At 38.4% G+C, this 13,048-nt stretch overlaps 1 protein-coding gene across 1 annotated transcript in view; it reads right to left on the minus strand.

Moving 5' to 3' along the window:
* The window catches only part of RAPGEF5 (Rap guanine nucleotide exchange factor 5), a 225,092-nt gene that overhangs the window by 28,865 nt on the left and 183,179 nt on the right, over window positions 1-13,048 (minus strand). Inside the window, exons 14-18 of the mRNA XM_079151937.1 lie at window positions 12,212-12,309; window positions 11,194-11,224; window positions 9,920-9,998; window positions 7,564-7,713; window positions 3,203-3,300 (exon numbers count right to left, since the gene is read on the minus strand). Coding sequence (XP_079008063.1) covers window positions 3,203-3,300; window positions 7,564-7,713; window positions 9,920-9,998; window positions 11,194-11,224; window positions 12,212-12,309 — 456 coding nt within the window. The remainder of the gene's footprint in view (window positions 1-3,202; window positions 3,301-7,563; window positions 7,714-9,919; window positions 9,999-11,193; window positions 11,225-12,211; window positions 12,310-13,048) is intronic.

Here is a 13,048-nt window from a genome sequence, read left to right on the forward strand (position 1 = left end):
AGGAAATGGTCTTGAAACCAGTAGAAAGTGATCAATGATACTTCACCTAGTTAGCGTACCCCTCCTCCTCCCCCTCCCCCTCCCCCTCCAGTCTGCACACACCCACCCACAAATCTGATTATAAAACACTGCCCCGGCAGACAGCATAATGAAAGCAAAGCCCTGAAATCACTTTGGCTTCTGGTAAGAATTAATGTGCCGGCAGAGTTAGTATAAAAACAAACAAAAGAAATGTCATAGTGCACTTCAATAAAGACAGACATGGCTTTTACAGGAAATACGTTTAACAAGTCTCATCCCAGCTACACATTTACAAGTTTTATTAAAATGCCTGTGGAAAGTGAAAAAAATTCAACATGAAATAAAAAAAAATAAAAGCTATTTCATTTTTATCCCATGGTAATTCATTATTTTAAGTATTAGCTGCTTTCTCTACAAAAATGGGGACTAATCACTATGAGGCTGGTGACAGAACTTAAAAATCTGGCCTGAAATAATTAAATGCCAATACAACTTTAAATCTATCATCACTATTAAAGCTATTAAAAATAATCTGGCACTTTTCCAAAATATTTGACACTTTTTAATTAAAATAGGAATTCTTCCACCATTTGAGGGGTTGGACTTGAATAGCTAATGACTTAAAGAGAAAGGGACTTTGCAAAAATAAGTGACATAGCAGAAAGAAGGGATGGTATCAGATGCCATATAATAAGACCTACTTCTAATTTGAAAAATACATGATTTGCATTTTAGAAGTTTTACATGTATGAAAAGGTTTCCTAATTAAAAACAACATTTAAAAAAAAGCAACTCATAACAAGACCTTCATAGAGATTTCCCTCTGAAGAGCACTGATCCTCTTCAGAGCAGGTCAGATATAAATTGCCTCTGTATCCCCAGTGCTGGACACGCCAAGGAGCTCAGAAAGTGCTGACTACATGAATGCGCTTGCAGGTATGGAGGTGCTGGGGGTAGGGGACAAGGTTTCTCAGGGGTTCTAGGATGGGACCAGGCTGACTTCACCACAGATGTCAAAGGGAAGCAACACTAATAGCAGCTGAATAATTTGGAGCTGTAAGGGTGTGTTCACTTGGCTTTTTATCTAGCTTTTCCCTAAATGTGCCCCTTACCCTGGGACTGACCCCCTAGTTGGTTATTCAGGGTTGTCCACTCCCTTGTTTAGGGAACATTTTATATTTCTTTATCCTATACCTACACGGCTCTAATTCCTGATTTCTAAAAGATTCTCTAAAAATGAATTCAAAGTGCTAGTGGGTTCCAAAACTTTCACATGGGTTATTCTTGTGTTTCCTGTGTTATTCTTCCCTTATGATGTTCTATTTTAACTGAAATTCTTTGCTGATGAAACATTTAAATCTATGATCCCAAGGGGAAGTGTGAAGTGGTGCCCAAAGTTGGTGGGGGAGACATTCGAGGGCAGGATAGAATCTGGCTCCTCTGAGAACATATTCCACTGTACCCACTTATTCCATGGAGACATAGCACCGGCATGCCTCAGACTAAACAGCAGGAGCTTCGAGCTCCGGGAGCTGCATAGAGGGCTGTGTGGCTGAGAGTGGGAGACAATTCAATTGTAGGTCCCTTCACTACAAGGAGCCCCACAGTGGCTACATGTTAGATCACGGGGAAGGGTTTAATCGATCTCAATATTTATGAAAAATACTGTGCAGAGCTGGGCTTGGTGGCTTATGCCTGTAATCCTAGTAACTCTGGAGGTAGGCAGGAGGCTCACAAGTTTGAGTCCAGACTCAACAATTTAGCAAGACCCTTAGCAACTTAATGAGAACCCGTCTCAAATGAGGAAAAAGAAAAGAAATGAAAGGTCTGGGGATATAACTCATGGTAGAGTGCCTCTGGGTTCAAGGCTCAGTTAAAAAAAAAAGTGTTCTGTACGCAGTTGGTCATGTTTCACATGGGACCTGTGACCTGCTAAAGGGCAGAACAGTAAAGGTCCAAGTAAAGCAAATGCTTCCCACTCTTTTTCTTCCTCATCATCTATAAGTGAAAGGAATGGGCAGGAGCTTTAGACTCGAACATAATGGGATTTAAAATCCTAGTACTCTGCCACTGGGGCATGGTGGTACATGCCTATGATTCTAGCTACTTGGGAGCCAGAGGCAAGAGGATTGCAAGCTCAAGGCTGGCCTCAGCAACTTAACAAGAACCAGTCTCAAAATAAAATGAAGGCGAAGAAAAAAATCCTAGTACTCTCCCTAATGTGGTTTAGGAAGCTAGAATGAGTATCTCAGCCTTTCTGAACCTTACAGGGTTATTGGGTGTGTTAAAGGAGATCCTATATGTAAAGTACTCAGTATACACCTATCGGGTAATAAATATAAAAATTGACAGTCAGGAACATTATTATGTTAGTTTGATATCCTGCAAATAATTTTACAAAAAAATGTATTAAAACAATTTTGGTTAACTCATGTGGTACAGATTTCTCAATTAGGTATGCAGCAGGAGCCAGCTAGAAAGACGGGCCCCAGTGATGACTCCACGAAAGGAGAAGAGGCCTTGACTCTAGAAGCTGTGATCTCACTGTTAGAGTCTGCTCTTTCTAGATAATGGATCTAGCCTGGTTCTGCTTTTCAAGAAGCAACCCAGAGACTGAAATCTTGAGGTACAACAACAGCAAAAAAAGATGCACCTAGGCATAAATGTTCTTAAAATTCAAATTGAAAATAACAGAAAAGGTGTGTTCTACATTTCTTCAAACTCCTGTTCTTCAGTGGTGTCTGAGAGCCATCATTATGACCCCACCCTACACAGGGAGAGCTGATAATCCACCCTTTCTTCAGGGAAATGGAGCACTCTCAGAGTGTACCAAGTGAACTGAACCAAAGCATTCAGTCTGCTTCCCCCCTAAATTCAACCAGGGAATGTTTCTCAGCTTGATCTCCACATATCCACCCAAAAAAGAATAAGCTGAATTGAAATTCCATCGGAGAAGCAGTCACTTGCTTCCAATCCCTTATTTCAGGGGGATCAGAAAGCAGCAAGAGAAGGTCAGAGCTACCAAAGTGGGCCTCTCCTTAATCTGCAGAAGCAGTATGCTCTGGCAGCTGGTGGGGAGGAAACAGAATATATATATACATAATTTTCCCATTATAAAGCATGTGGAAATATGCCTTGAGTCTGACATTTAGATTTTAAGTACAGAGCTACAGGTCCTTACCAAAGTGTCAGCCAGATCTTTCCGGTAGACACAGATCCGACCAGATGCCTCAAGGGATTTGGAGATAGCCAAGTCATTTGGCTGAAGTTCGTGTTTTTCTGTATTTTAAGAAAAAAAGTAATTAGAAGCACAAGCAGGCCTACACAATACATGTAAAGAGTTAAACTTGCCCATGAAAAATATTCAAAAGTATAGTAATAACTAGGATTTAAAGTAAATTAGCTCAGTTCTACACACTACACAAGGACACCAGAGGTAACATGGATATCACTGCTCAGTTCAGTGTAGGCATTAATCAGCTTGAATGCCATGGAGTAGAACTCTCCTGAAGTTCTTCCTTATAATATTTAGTCATTCTTTAGAACACAGGGCAACTCAAGGAACAAAGTAAAATTTACTCATCATCCTGACTCTCCAAAATAATTATGCTCATATACATATTTGCAGTTATTATACACATGCATTTATAATCATTCCCACACATATAGGTTTGCAATTGGGTCCATTTAAGGTTTTATATTCTGATTTTATTATAAGCACTTACCCACTTATCAAAATTATTTATATATGTCATGTTTAATTGGTTATGCAACAGCCCATTATGCCATCATTTTATCTTTCCTCTACTGTTGAACATTTAATGGTTTCCTTTTTATTTTTGGGGGAGTCATATAAATTAAATGACATGATACATGGTAAGTACTAGCACAGAGTCTGGCATATAATAGGCACTTGATGAATGGGTTCTATTAGCATAGCGGCCATAATAGATATTGCTGAAGTCAACATCCTTGAGCATAAATCCCAGTCTGCTTATAGGTGATTTCTTAAGGTAGATTCCCAGTACTGAAATTATGGGGTCAAAGGGAAGGAATATTTTTAAAGTTATTGACACAAACTGCCAAATTATTTTTCAATTCTTTTGTTTAGAAAAACAGTATATTTTCCTAAAGATAATTTTAAAACTTGCACACTGACCAACACTGATTATTACTTTTTGGTAAGTTTCCTATTTTGCTAAAACCAAAAGTATGATTCTCAGTTTATTTTGTGTTTCTTAACTGCTAGTGAGGTTGAATATTTTCACATATTCCTTTTCCATTTTATTTCCTTCTTTGCAAACTATTCCTATCCTTTGACATTTTTTTTCTACCCCATAGTTGGAGCCCTCTGATAACACCATAGCTTTCTTCATAGAAAATTACCCTCTTCCAAACTATAGAACGCATACAGGAATAGCCTAGAATAATACTTAAGTGTATTCCAGTGTGACACAACCACCTTCTCCTAAGACAGCACTAGGTATCCTGCTTGACTGAGAAGTGCAATATCCCACATGCCTGTTCCTAGATAATCAGCTCAAATGCCAAATTCTGTTTTGAACATTTTTGCTTAATACAGAGCACAAAATGTTAATATAATATATTCTTAATGGTCCAGCATTATAAAGACAAATAGTAGTATAATAATGTCATGCTGTTGATGTAGGTAGTAAATGGTCCCACACAGTTGGGTTCTGAAAAACTTTCAAATCTTTTGCTATACTGTAAAAGATCAAAACTGAACTGTAACCTCTGAATAAGTGAGTAGGTTATTGTTAGCACATGCATATATCATATATACCCATAGTCTGGGTACAAAACAGCTAGATACCGACTAAAGAATAGTACTTTTTTTTTTTTTTTGGGTGCTGGGGATCGAACCCAGGGCCTTGTGCTTACAAGGCAAGCACTCTACCGACTAAGCTATCTCCCCAACCCCAGAATAGTACTTTTTTTAAAAAAAGAATAGTACTTTTTCTTTTAGAAAAATCTACAAACCTCCAACATTTCAAAACTTTTTTTTCTTGATAAGACAAAAACAGATCTCATTGTCATTTCATCTGGAAGTAGCATTAAAACATTATTTGTGAAAAATTATGCAAAAAGAGCAATAAATACGTTAAACTTTTTTTTTTTTCTATTTAAAACATTATTGTTGCCAGGCTGGGTGGCATGTACACCTGTAAACCCAGCAACTCAGGAGGCTGAGGGCAAGAGAATTGCAAATTCAAGGCCAGCTTGGGAAACTCAGTAAGACCTTGTCTTAAAATTATAAATATAAAGGGCTGAGGGTATAGGACAGTGGTAGAGCACTCCTGGGTTCAATTCCCAGTACTGTAAGAAACAAAGCATTCCCCCCAAACCAAAACAACAACAATAACAAAAACATGATTGTTTGGGAAGGTAATAAGATGCAGGCAGAAAGGTACTTTTTTGGTGGAGGTGGATTACTGGAGATTGAACCCAGGGAGATCTGCGACTGAACTAAATCCCTAGCCCTAATTTTTTTTTATTTCTATTTTGAGAAAGAATCTTGCTAAATTGCCCAGGCTGACCTCAAGCTTGTAATCCTCCTGCCTCAGCCTCCCAGGTTGCTAGGATTATAGGCCTGAGCCACTGTGCCTGGCCAGAAAGGTTTTTTACATATTTAAAAACAAACAAATAAACAAAAACCCTAACAGATGGGAAATGGTGGCACATTTTCAAATCTGTGGGATAATTCCAGAGATAAGCTGACATTTCTACTGATGATTAGCAATGGACCCCATTAGAACTCATTGCACATCCTGATGAATCTAATTTAATAGAGTATGAAAATGATACTTCACGGCCATCAAATAGATATTGGGTAGTAAAAGAGCCACTCATTAGTTGCCAGATTCTGCAGGCTTGAAGTCAGCCCAGGGCCACTGGCAAATGTACTGCAAGGTTTACGGAAGCCCCTTCCTTCTCTAGCACCTTTGGTCATAACAGGGACCTAAAGATCACTTTCTGCAGTGGCTGCATCTTGAGCAGCAAACATTGGTTTTGATAAAGCTCAATACTGTTCAAAATCATTTAAGAATTTTTGGTCACTTGAAAATTAAATACAATATAGATTTATCATATTTATCTAAACCATATTATTAAAAATTCAACCACTTCTGCTGGGTGCAGTGGTATATATGCCTATCATCCCACTAACTCAGGAGGCTGAGGTAGGAGGATTACAAGTTCAAGGCCAGCATCAGCAATTTAGCAAGACCCTGTCTCAAAATAGAAAATAAAAAGGACTGGGGATGTGGCTTAGTTGGAAAGTGCCCTTGGGTTCAATCTCCAGTACCAAAAAATAAAATAAAATAAAATAACCACTCCTTGATTAAAATACATTGTATATACATGGTTTGCTTGTTTTCCCCACTAGATAATTTTTTTTTTTTTTGCAGGGACAGGTGCTGGGAATTGAAACCAGAGCCTCACATATGTGAAGCATGTGCTCTACCACTGAGCTACCTTCTAGCCCTTGATCATGCTTTGATAGGCTGTACAATGAGAGTTCTGGAGAGACCTCTTTCATTAGGTCTAAAGAGAAATGCCATGTATGAGGTGCAATGGACTAGCATGTAGGACCATTTGACCTGCCTGTAAGCCTCAAAGCAATAGGAGCCAAATCTGTTACATGATGCTTTAACTAGTGTCATGTCACGTATATTCTGGGGTTCACCTCTTCCTATACAACAAAGGAAAACAGGAATGTGGTCTATCTGCTCCCCTCCCCCACCTGCCCATCTCTGGTTGATGAGTTCACAGAGTACTCCCATTTTTCAACTTCTGACGCTCAGTCACTTTCTTTGTATTTTTCTCAGGGTTAATGAGATATTAAATAAAGATAGTAAGCCAAAAAGGAGGCCAGCGACACTGAGATCTGACAGACCCCCATGAAAACGATGGGGTCTGTTCAGGCCAAGTAGATCAATAATGTCAGCTTGTAATCTGTGTGATCTTATTCAAAACAGACAATAAACCATTCTCTGTGGATAAATAAAGTCCAACAGAAGGCAAGGCTGTAACTAGGCCTTCGCTCCCCAGGTCCACCTAAGGTACATTGCTCTGTGAGCTCTGGCTTATTGTGCAGTTTCCTTTCTTCTGACAGGAGTCTTTATGTATTAAACTGCCAACCAGCAATAAGACTATTTCAAGGCTATCTTTTTTTTTTTTTTTCATTCCTCAAAAAATTTCATCCTTTAGCAATTTCTCAAGTTAATTTAAATATGAAAATGGAAGAGTTATCTAGAGTACAAAATATGAAAAGCTTTATAATGCATTTCAAAACACTGGTGTGCCTCACTATTCAGTTCTGGGGAGGAAATTCAGCATCTAATGCTACCCCACTGTTGTCATGGAAACACCTCTGATAGGCAGCTTCTCATTGTTACTGTGGTCATCCAGCTGCGGGCCCAGAAGAGAGGAGCTGAGTGTTTATCCTACAAAAAGGTCAACTCTCCCCTTTTGGAGGAAAGCCAGTGAAAGATTAATATGTGAGTACAGAAAATAATTTACCCCCAGAGAACGTGATAGCCACCAGAGCCAGATCCTCTTCTGCATGCTGGATCTTTTCTGCCACCACTTTGAGGATCTCTTGTGCTGTGCTGGAAACTTTTGCCTTCACACTGACATAGGAGTGCTCCGTTATGTACACGTGGCAGAAAACTGCACAAGCCAAAACAAATTGTGAACTCATTTTGTTGTTCTCTTCATTTTAAAGCATATGCAGTCAGATGTATGCATGTGTATAAGCATAGGAGTGCCCCAGATTATATACCTGTAAGTAAATGCCTGCAAACACTGGAGACTTTGATGTTATAAAGTTGGTGAACAGGCATAAATAGTAGTTAGGCTTCCCAAACTATCTTAGAAATGTGTGCTCCTGGCATGGAGGTAGAGACTGTCTGACTAGAATACAGCGGAATCTGTGCTAAACAGGACTGTACTTTTGAATCCCTTCATTGAGAATGGCTGAGATCTTCCAAAGCAGCATATTAAAACATCTAACTCATAATTTTTTATTTTACACTCCATTTCAGAACAGTCTCAGTGGATCAATCAAAAATAGCATATTTGCTATTAGAATTCTCATAAGCTTATCTAGAAATCTGTCATGTGTCTTGGTTTTTGTGTTCCGCTTTCCCTGTCATTAAGAATCACCCTCTTGCCCCCATATCAAAGTAGTGATGAGTTTAGTTCCAAATAGAGGTCACATTTCTCACCTTTATAATTTCCTCTTTTATTGTCTGTGGTGCTAATAATTATTACTAGGACATTATCGCCATCAGGGTAAATGGCTCCTGGAAAATTCTCTTTTGTTATGATTTAATAGCAGAAACTTTTATTAGCAATGCACATCATTAACACACTGCTTCTTAAATCAGCTGCTCTGACTGTATAAAACACTAGCTGCTTTCGAATAAACAGAAAGATAATAATATAATTGGATATTCTGCTCTTCTATAAATGAAAAAGGAATGGAGCTCTTAAGAGAAATTTTATATGCAATTTAAATGGCACCACAAAAATTAACCAAGACCTGCTTTCATAGAAATGCAAACAAAGCAAAAGCCTAACCATGAGTTGACATGTGTAGAACCTTAAAGCAAACACATTACTAGAAAGCACTTGACAGATTTTGCTTGGTTTGGTTGGGTGTGCCACTAAAAAATAGCTTCTAATAAACAGTTGTTTTATATTTTGTCATAGGCTTGTGAGGGGAAAAAAAGGCTTCCCTTCTTTAATAGAAAAAAGCAATTTTTGAGAAAGGCAAAGATCCAGTTTACAAACCACTAAATGGAGCATTAGTTTACACTTTGCTTTATAAATAAATGAACAGAAAGAGGCTGGGAGCCTTGAAATACTTGGACTTTTTGAAGCTCATCTTGGAAAGCTACACAATTAAATTAGAAGGTAAATGGTTGAGGGAGTTCAGAAATTAACACATCATGAGGTAAGATAATAAGTTTGCTCTCCCTTGGGGCAGCTGATGATGTCAGACAACAGACCCCTCTACCTATAGCATTACACACAAACACCACAGAACAGAAGAGGCATAATTGTGACATTTTGTTTTTAAAATATTCCAGAAACTGAACACATATTAAAAGTCTATACTTCAAATTTCAACACATGAAGAAATGTGAGTCAAAAGAGAGCCTCAAAGTCATACTAGTGTGAACACTTTAATTCATTATTTCCTGGCTCTGGACTCAATCGTTCTCCCAACAGGAGGAAACCACTGCCACCATTTTGATGCTGGTATCAAATCTTCAGCAGAATCAGCCTTTCTGGTTTCTGGGTTCTAACTGAATGAACCTTGTAGTCATGAGCCCGCATTAGCTAATGAGCACTGGCTGGGGACACACTAGGAGCATGGTGCTGCCTGACGCTACTTTGCTTTGAAAGAATTTCCACCATACACCCTTCCTTTCATTGCTCTCCAAGATTTTTTTCCCTAAATTTCAGGGACTGCCTCAGCCAAAACCCTGCACACTGGCTTTGGTGGCCTTCCCAGTTAGTCCTGGGCAATGGACAGAGCCAGGGAGAAGATTTCGGGAGGAAAAGACTGAGTTTCTAGTGTATTGTGCCACTCTGCCCAAGAAGGCAAGGAGGTTTTTTGCATATTCTTCTTTCCTCGATTCTCAAATTTAAAAATATCCTCGGTCCATTGAACAGTCCTACAATCTAAGAAAACTACTGCTTAAAGGAAGAAAAGGGAAATCATCCCATCTGATGCTAACAGGCTTGTCAGAGGGGTACAAGGGCCAGAAGAGATGGTTAAGGATAGACTGAAGTGTTCAGGAAGGAGAGCGATGGTGACTAACTGCAGTTCTATCCGCCCCAAACCCTCACTGAAAACCCGACTCACTTTCCTCTGCTTCAGTCACAGTTCCTCTATGCTGGAGCCAGTTCTCCTTAAGACTGAATTGGTGGAAAAGGGCCTTATTCTGTGAAGAGGGAGAAAGAACAATGAATGAATGTATTCCTGCCCTTTGGAAAACCACAGCTGTTTACAACATGTTCCAAAAGCGCTAGCCAATTTTTTTTTTTTTTTTTTTTTAAATATGAAATCCACCCATCCATTCTTAAAGAAATATTACACTGGGAGTTGCCTCAATTGACACATGAGAAGGTGGAGATTCTGAGATAGGATGGGCTGTGGCCAAGGCCAGGAGCAGTCAAAAAGCCCCTGTAATTACTCCTTGAATCAGCTCGAGAATACTTCCACATTTTCCACCTCTTGCTACTACAAACTACTACAAACATCCAAAGACACTTCTCCCCAGAAAGACAATTGCTTTCCTATCTCAACACTAACCCAAAGTTACAGCTATCACAGTCTGAGCTTTGGCATTTTATATTTTTCACGAAAGCAGCTTGGAGATGGTTTCCTACTTCTCTTGTAGCACAATGACTGTCTTAAAGGTAACAGGTACATTATAGTCTCCACCTTCTACAAAACTTGCCCCTGAGGTCTTATTTTGTATGTCCCTCTCATCAAGTTATATATGAACATATATATTGTTGCCATTAACTCCTTTTCTGTCCTGTTGAGAATGTAAACCTTTTCCTTATAAGGTTTCCTAACTCCTGGGTGTTTGGGGCATGGATATTTTAAAATTTAAATTTTTGTCAGTCTGGGGACAGCAGAGAAGCTCTGAGTCTCTAAACGTATCAGAAAACATTTAAAATGTCATAAAGTCAAAGGCTCATGGCTAAAATCAGATCCTACCAGCACAGGGAAACCACAGCAAAGCAGAAAAGGGTGAGAAGCTGCAGCCCTGGGCCTCTCTGCCTTGCCCAGCTATGCCCCAGCAGTATTCATTTTAATTATGAAGAAATTCAAGTGGTGTCGTGGTTGCTCACACTTATAACTCCAACAACTCAGGAGGCTGAGGCAGGAGGATTGCAAGTTCAAGACCAGCCTCTGCAACTTGATAAGACTATCTCAAAATAAAAATTAAAAAAAGGATTGGTGACATAGTTCAGTGGTAAAGCACCCCTGGGTTCAATCCCCAGTTCCACCACCACCATCAACTGAAAAATAAATAAAAATAAAAAAAGAAAGAGAAATGCCAAGTGAGGCAGGGCAAGGTCTCCAAACCAGATCTCCCCATTTCCAATACTGAAGGGTCTACCTACCTTCCTTTGTGGTGAATATTCATCTACAGTGCTGAAAAGAAAAAGATTAGAAGTCAATATTTATATTATTTAATATAATGGAGACTGAGATAAAAGAAGACCATCATGGTTCACAACATTCATTTCCAACACACTGTCCTAACTTGCACCTGATTTTTAAATTTCTAACAGTGTAATTGTGATGATTGAGAACTAAAGCTTACACACGGTTTGCTTATACGATTAATTTATGTAGACATTTCATTTGAAAGGGGACCTCCTTTATTAAAATTAAGTCAGGCCTTACATCTTAAATTAATAATCAGAAAGGCCTAACATTTTCTATGAGAAGTATGCTTATGGTGGCTGATTGACAACATATGTGCTTGTTTACCACATATATACTAGTACACTGTTGATCAGAGAACAGCTCTTTCTTTCTAATGAATTCTGCAGCCATATATGAAAACTGAATAATGACTTGATATGAAAACTGAATAATGACTTGATGTTTTCATTTACCAAAATTAATAAGGAAAGTTAGGGTAAAATCTTGGGAAACTCAGGTGTTGCCATTAACATAAATGAAAGATATTTAAAGGACGCTTGCACATGCCAAGAGTCACTAGGTAAATGGCTTTCTCCAATCTTTCTAAATTGATAAAGAAACCTCATGGAACCTACAAAACTGAGCTTTTAAAATATCCCATGACTCACTACTGGAGCTTGTATATGAAACTTTTTTCCTATTCTACAGAGATAGCTATGAGTCCCTGACAAACTAAAAATGCCGACTTTTAAAATAAATAATTATTAAATAACTCTTTTCAGGCACCTCCATGCCCAGTAGTCAATAAGCGTAATTTAGTGTTATATCATTTTGAGGTATAAAAATAAAATACTCAATTTATTACTAGAAAAGCTAAGAAATCAAGATGAAACCCAGTGTCAAATGTTCAAGACCAACTTTATGTAAAGGACACCCCAAATTCTATTACATGTGCCGTGTTCATTAACTTCCAGAAGAAAAACTACTTACTGACGACGATGCATTCCAAGTATTTTTTGAAATTCTTTCAATTCCTTTTCAAGTATTGGATATTCGTAGACGTCATCTAGAACATTCCTGTATATGGTCTGGGGGGAAAAGACAAATGGCAGCTGAAATGGTTTTTTGTAAGGATCAAGACTCAGGGCTGACTGACACAGCTCAGAGTGTGTTTGGCAAGTGCAAGTCCCTGGGTTCTATCCCCAGTATTGCCAAAAAAAAAAAAAAAAGAAGAAGAAAGAAAAGAGTCAAGCAATGAGTACCCTGCCCAAAGTGGAATCCAGGACAATGCAGGGGTTTAATTCTAACTGCTCAATCAGCTGCTTTTAGGGGCTATGTGTAGGGGATGCTAGAAAAAGAGACCCCTAATTTATTACCAGAGATTTCCATGCCTATTCTGCATTTTAAAAAGTATTGTGTCCATCTACAACTACAAAATATTATTTAAAAAAGTAAGGTACACATAATCATTTGGGAGGAAAATGTACCAGTGAAACTAATATGTTGTTTTGAAAATAATATAAGTGTAGATAAAGAGATCAGGTTTTCACTGGATATCTAAATGACACCTAAATGTTAAATTCAAAGTCATTTTCTTCATGAAATGCTGAATCAGTTCAGTTGCTTGCCTATTCTTACATAGAACTCTTCCCAGCTAGAACTCTATTCTACCATGGTAATCTGTACACCTAATATGGTTTTGGAGTCTAAAGGAATCCAACTGTCTACTGATCAGCTCCAGAAAATTGTGCTGAAAAGACATTGCAGCCTAAATTGGATAAATCAGTTTATCCAATTCAAAATATAAATCTAAATATATTTTAAAAA

The sequence above is a fragment of the Sciurus vulgaris genome (genome assembly GCF_902686455.1).
Source record: "Sciurus vulgaris genome assembly, chromosome: 8".
In the NCBI taxonomy this organism is placed as follows: Eukaryota; Metazoa; Chordata; class Mammalia; order Rodentia; family Sciuridae; genus Sciurus; species Sciurus vulgaris.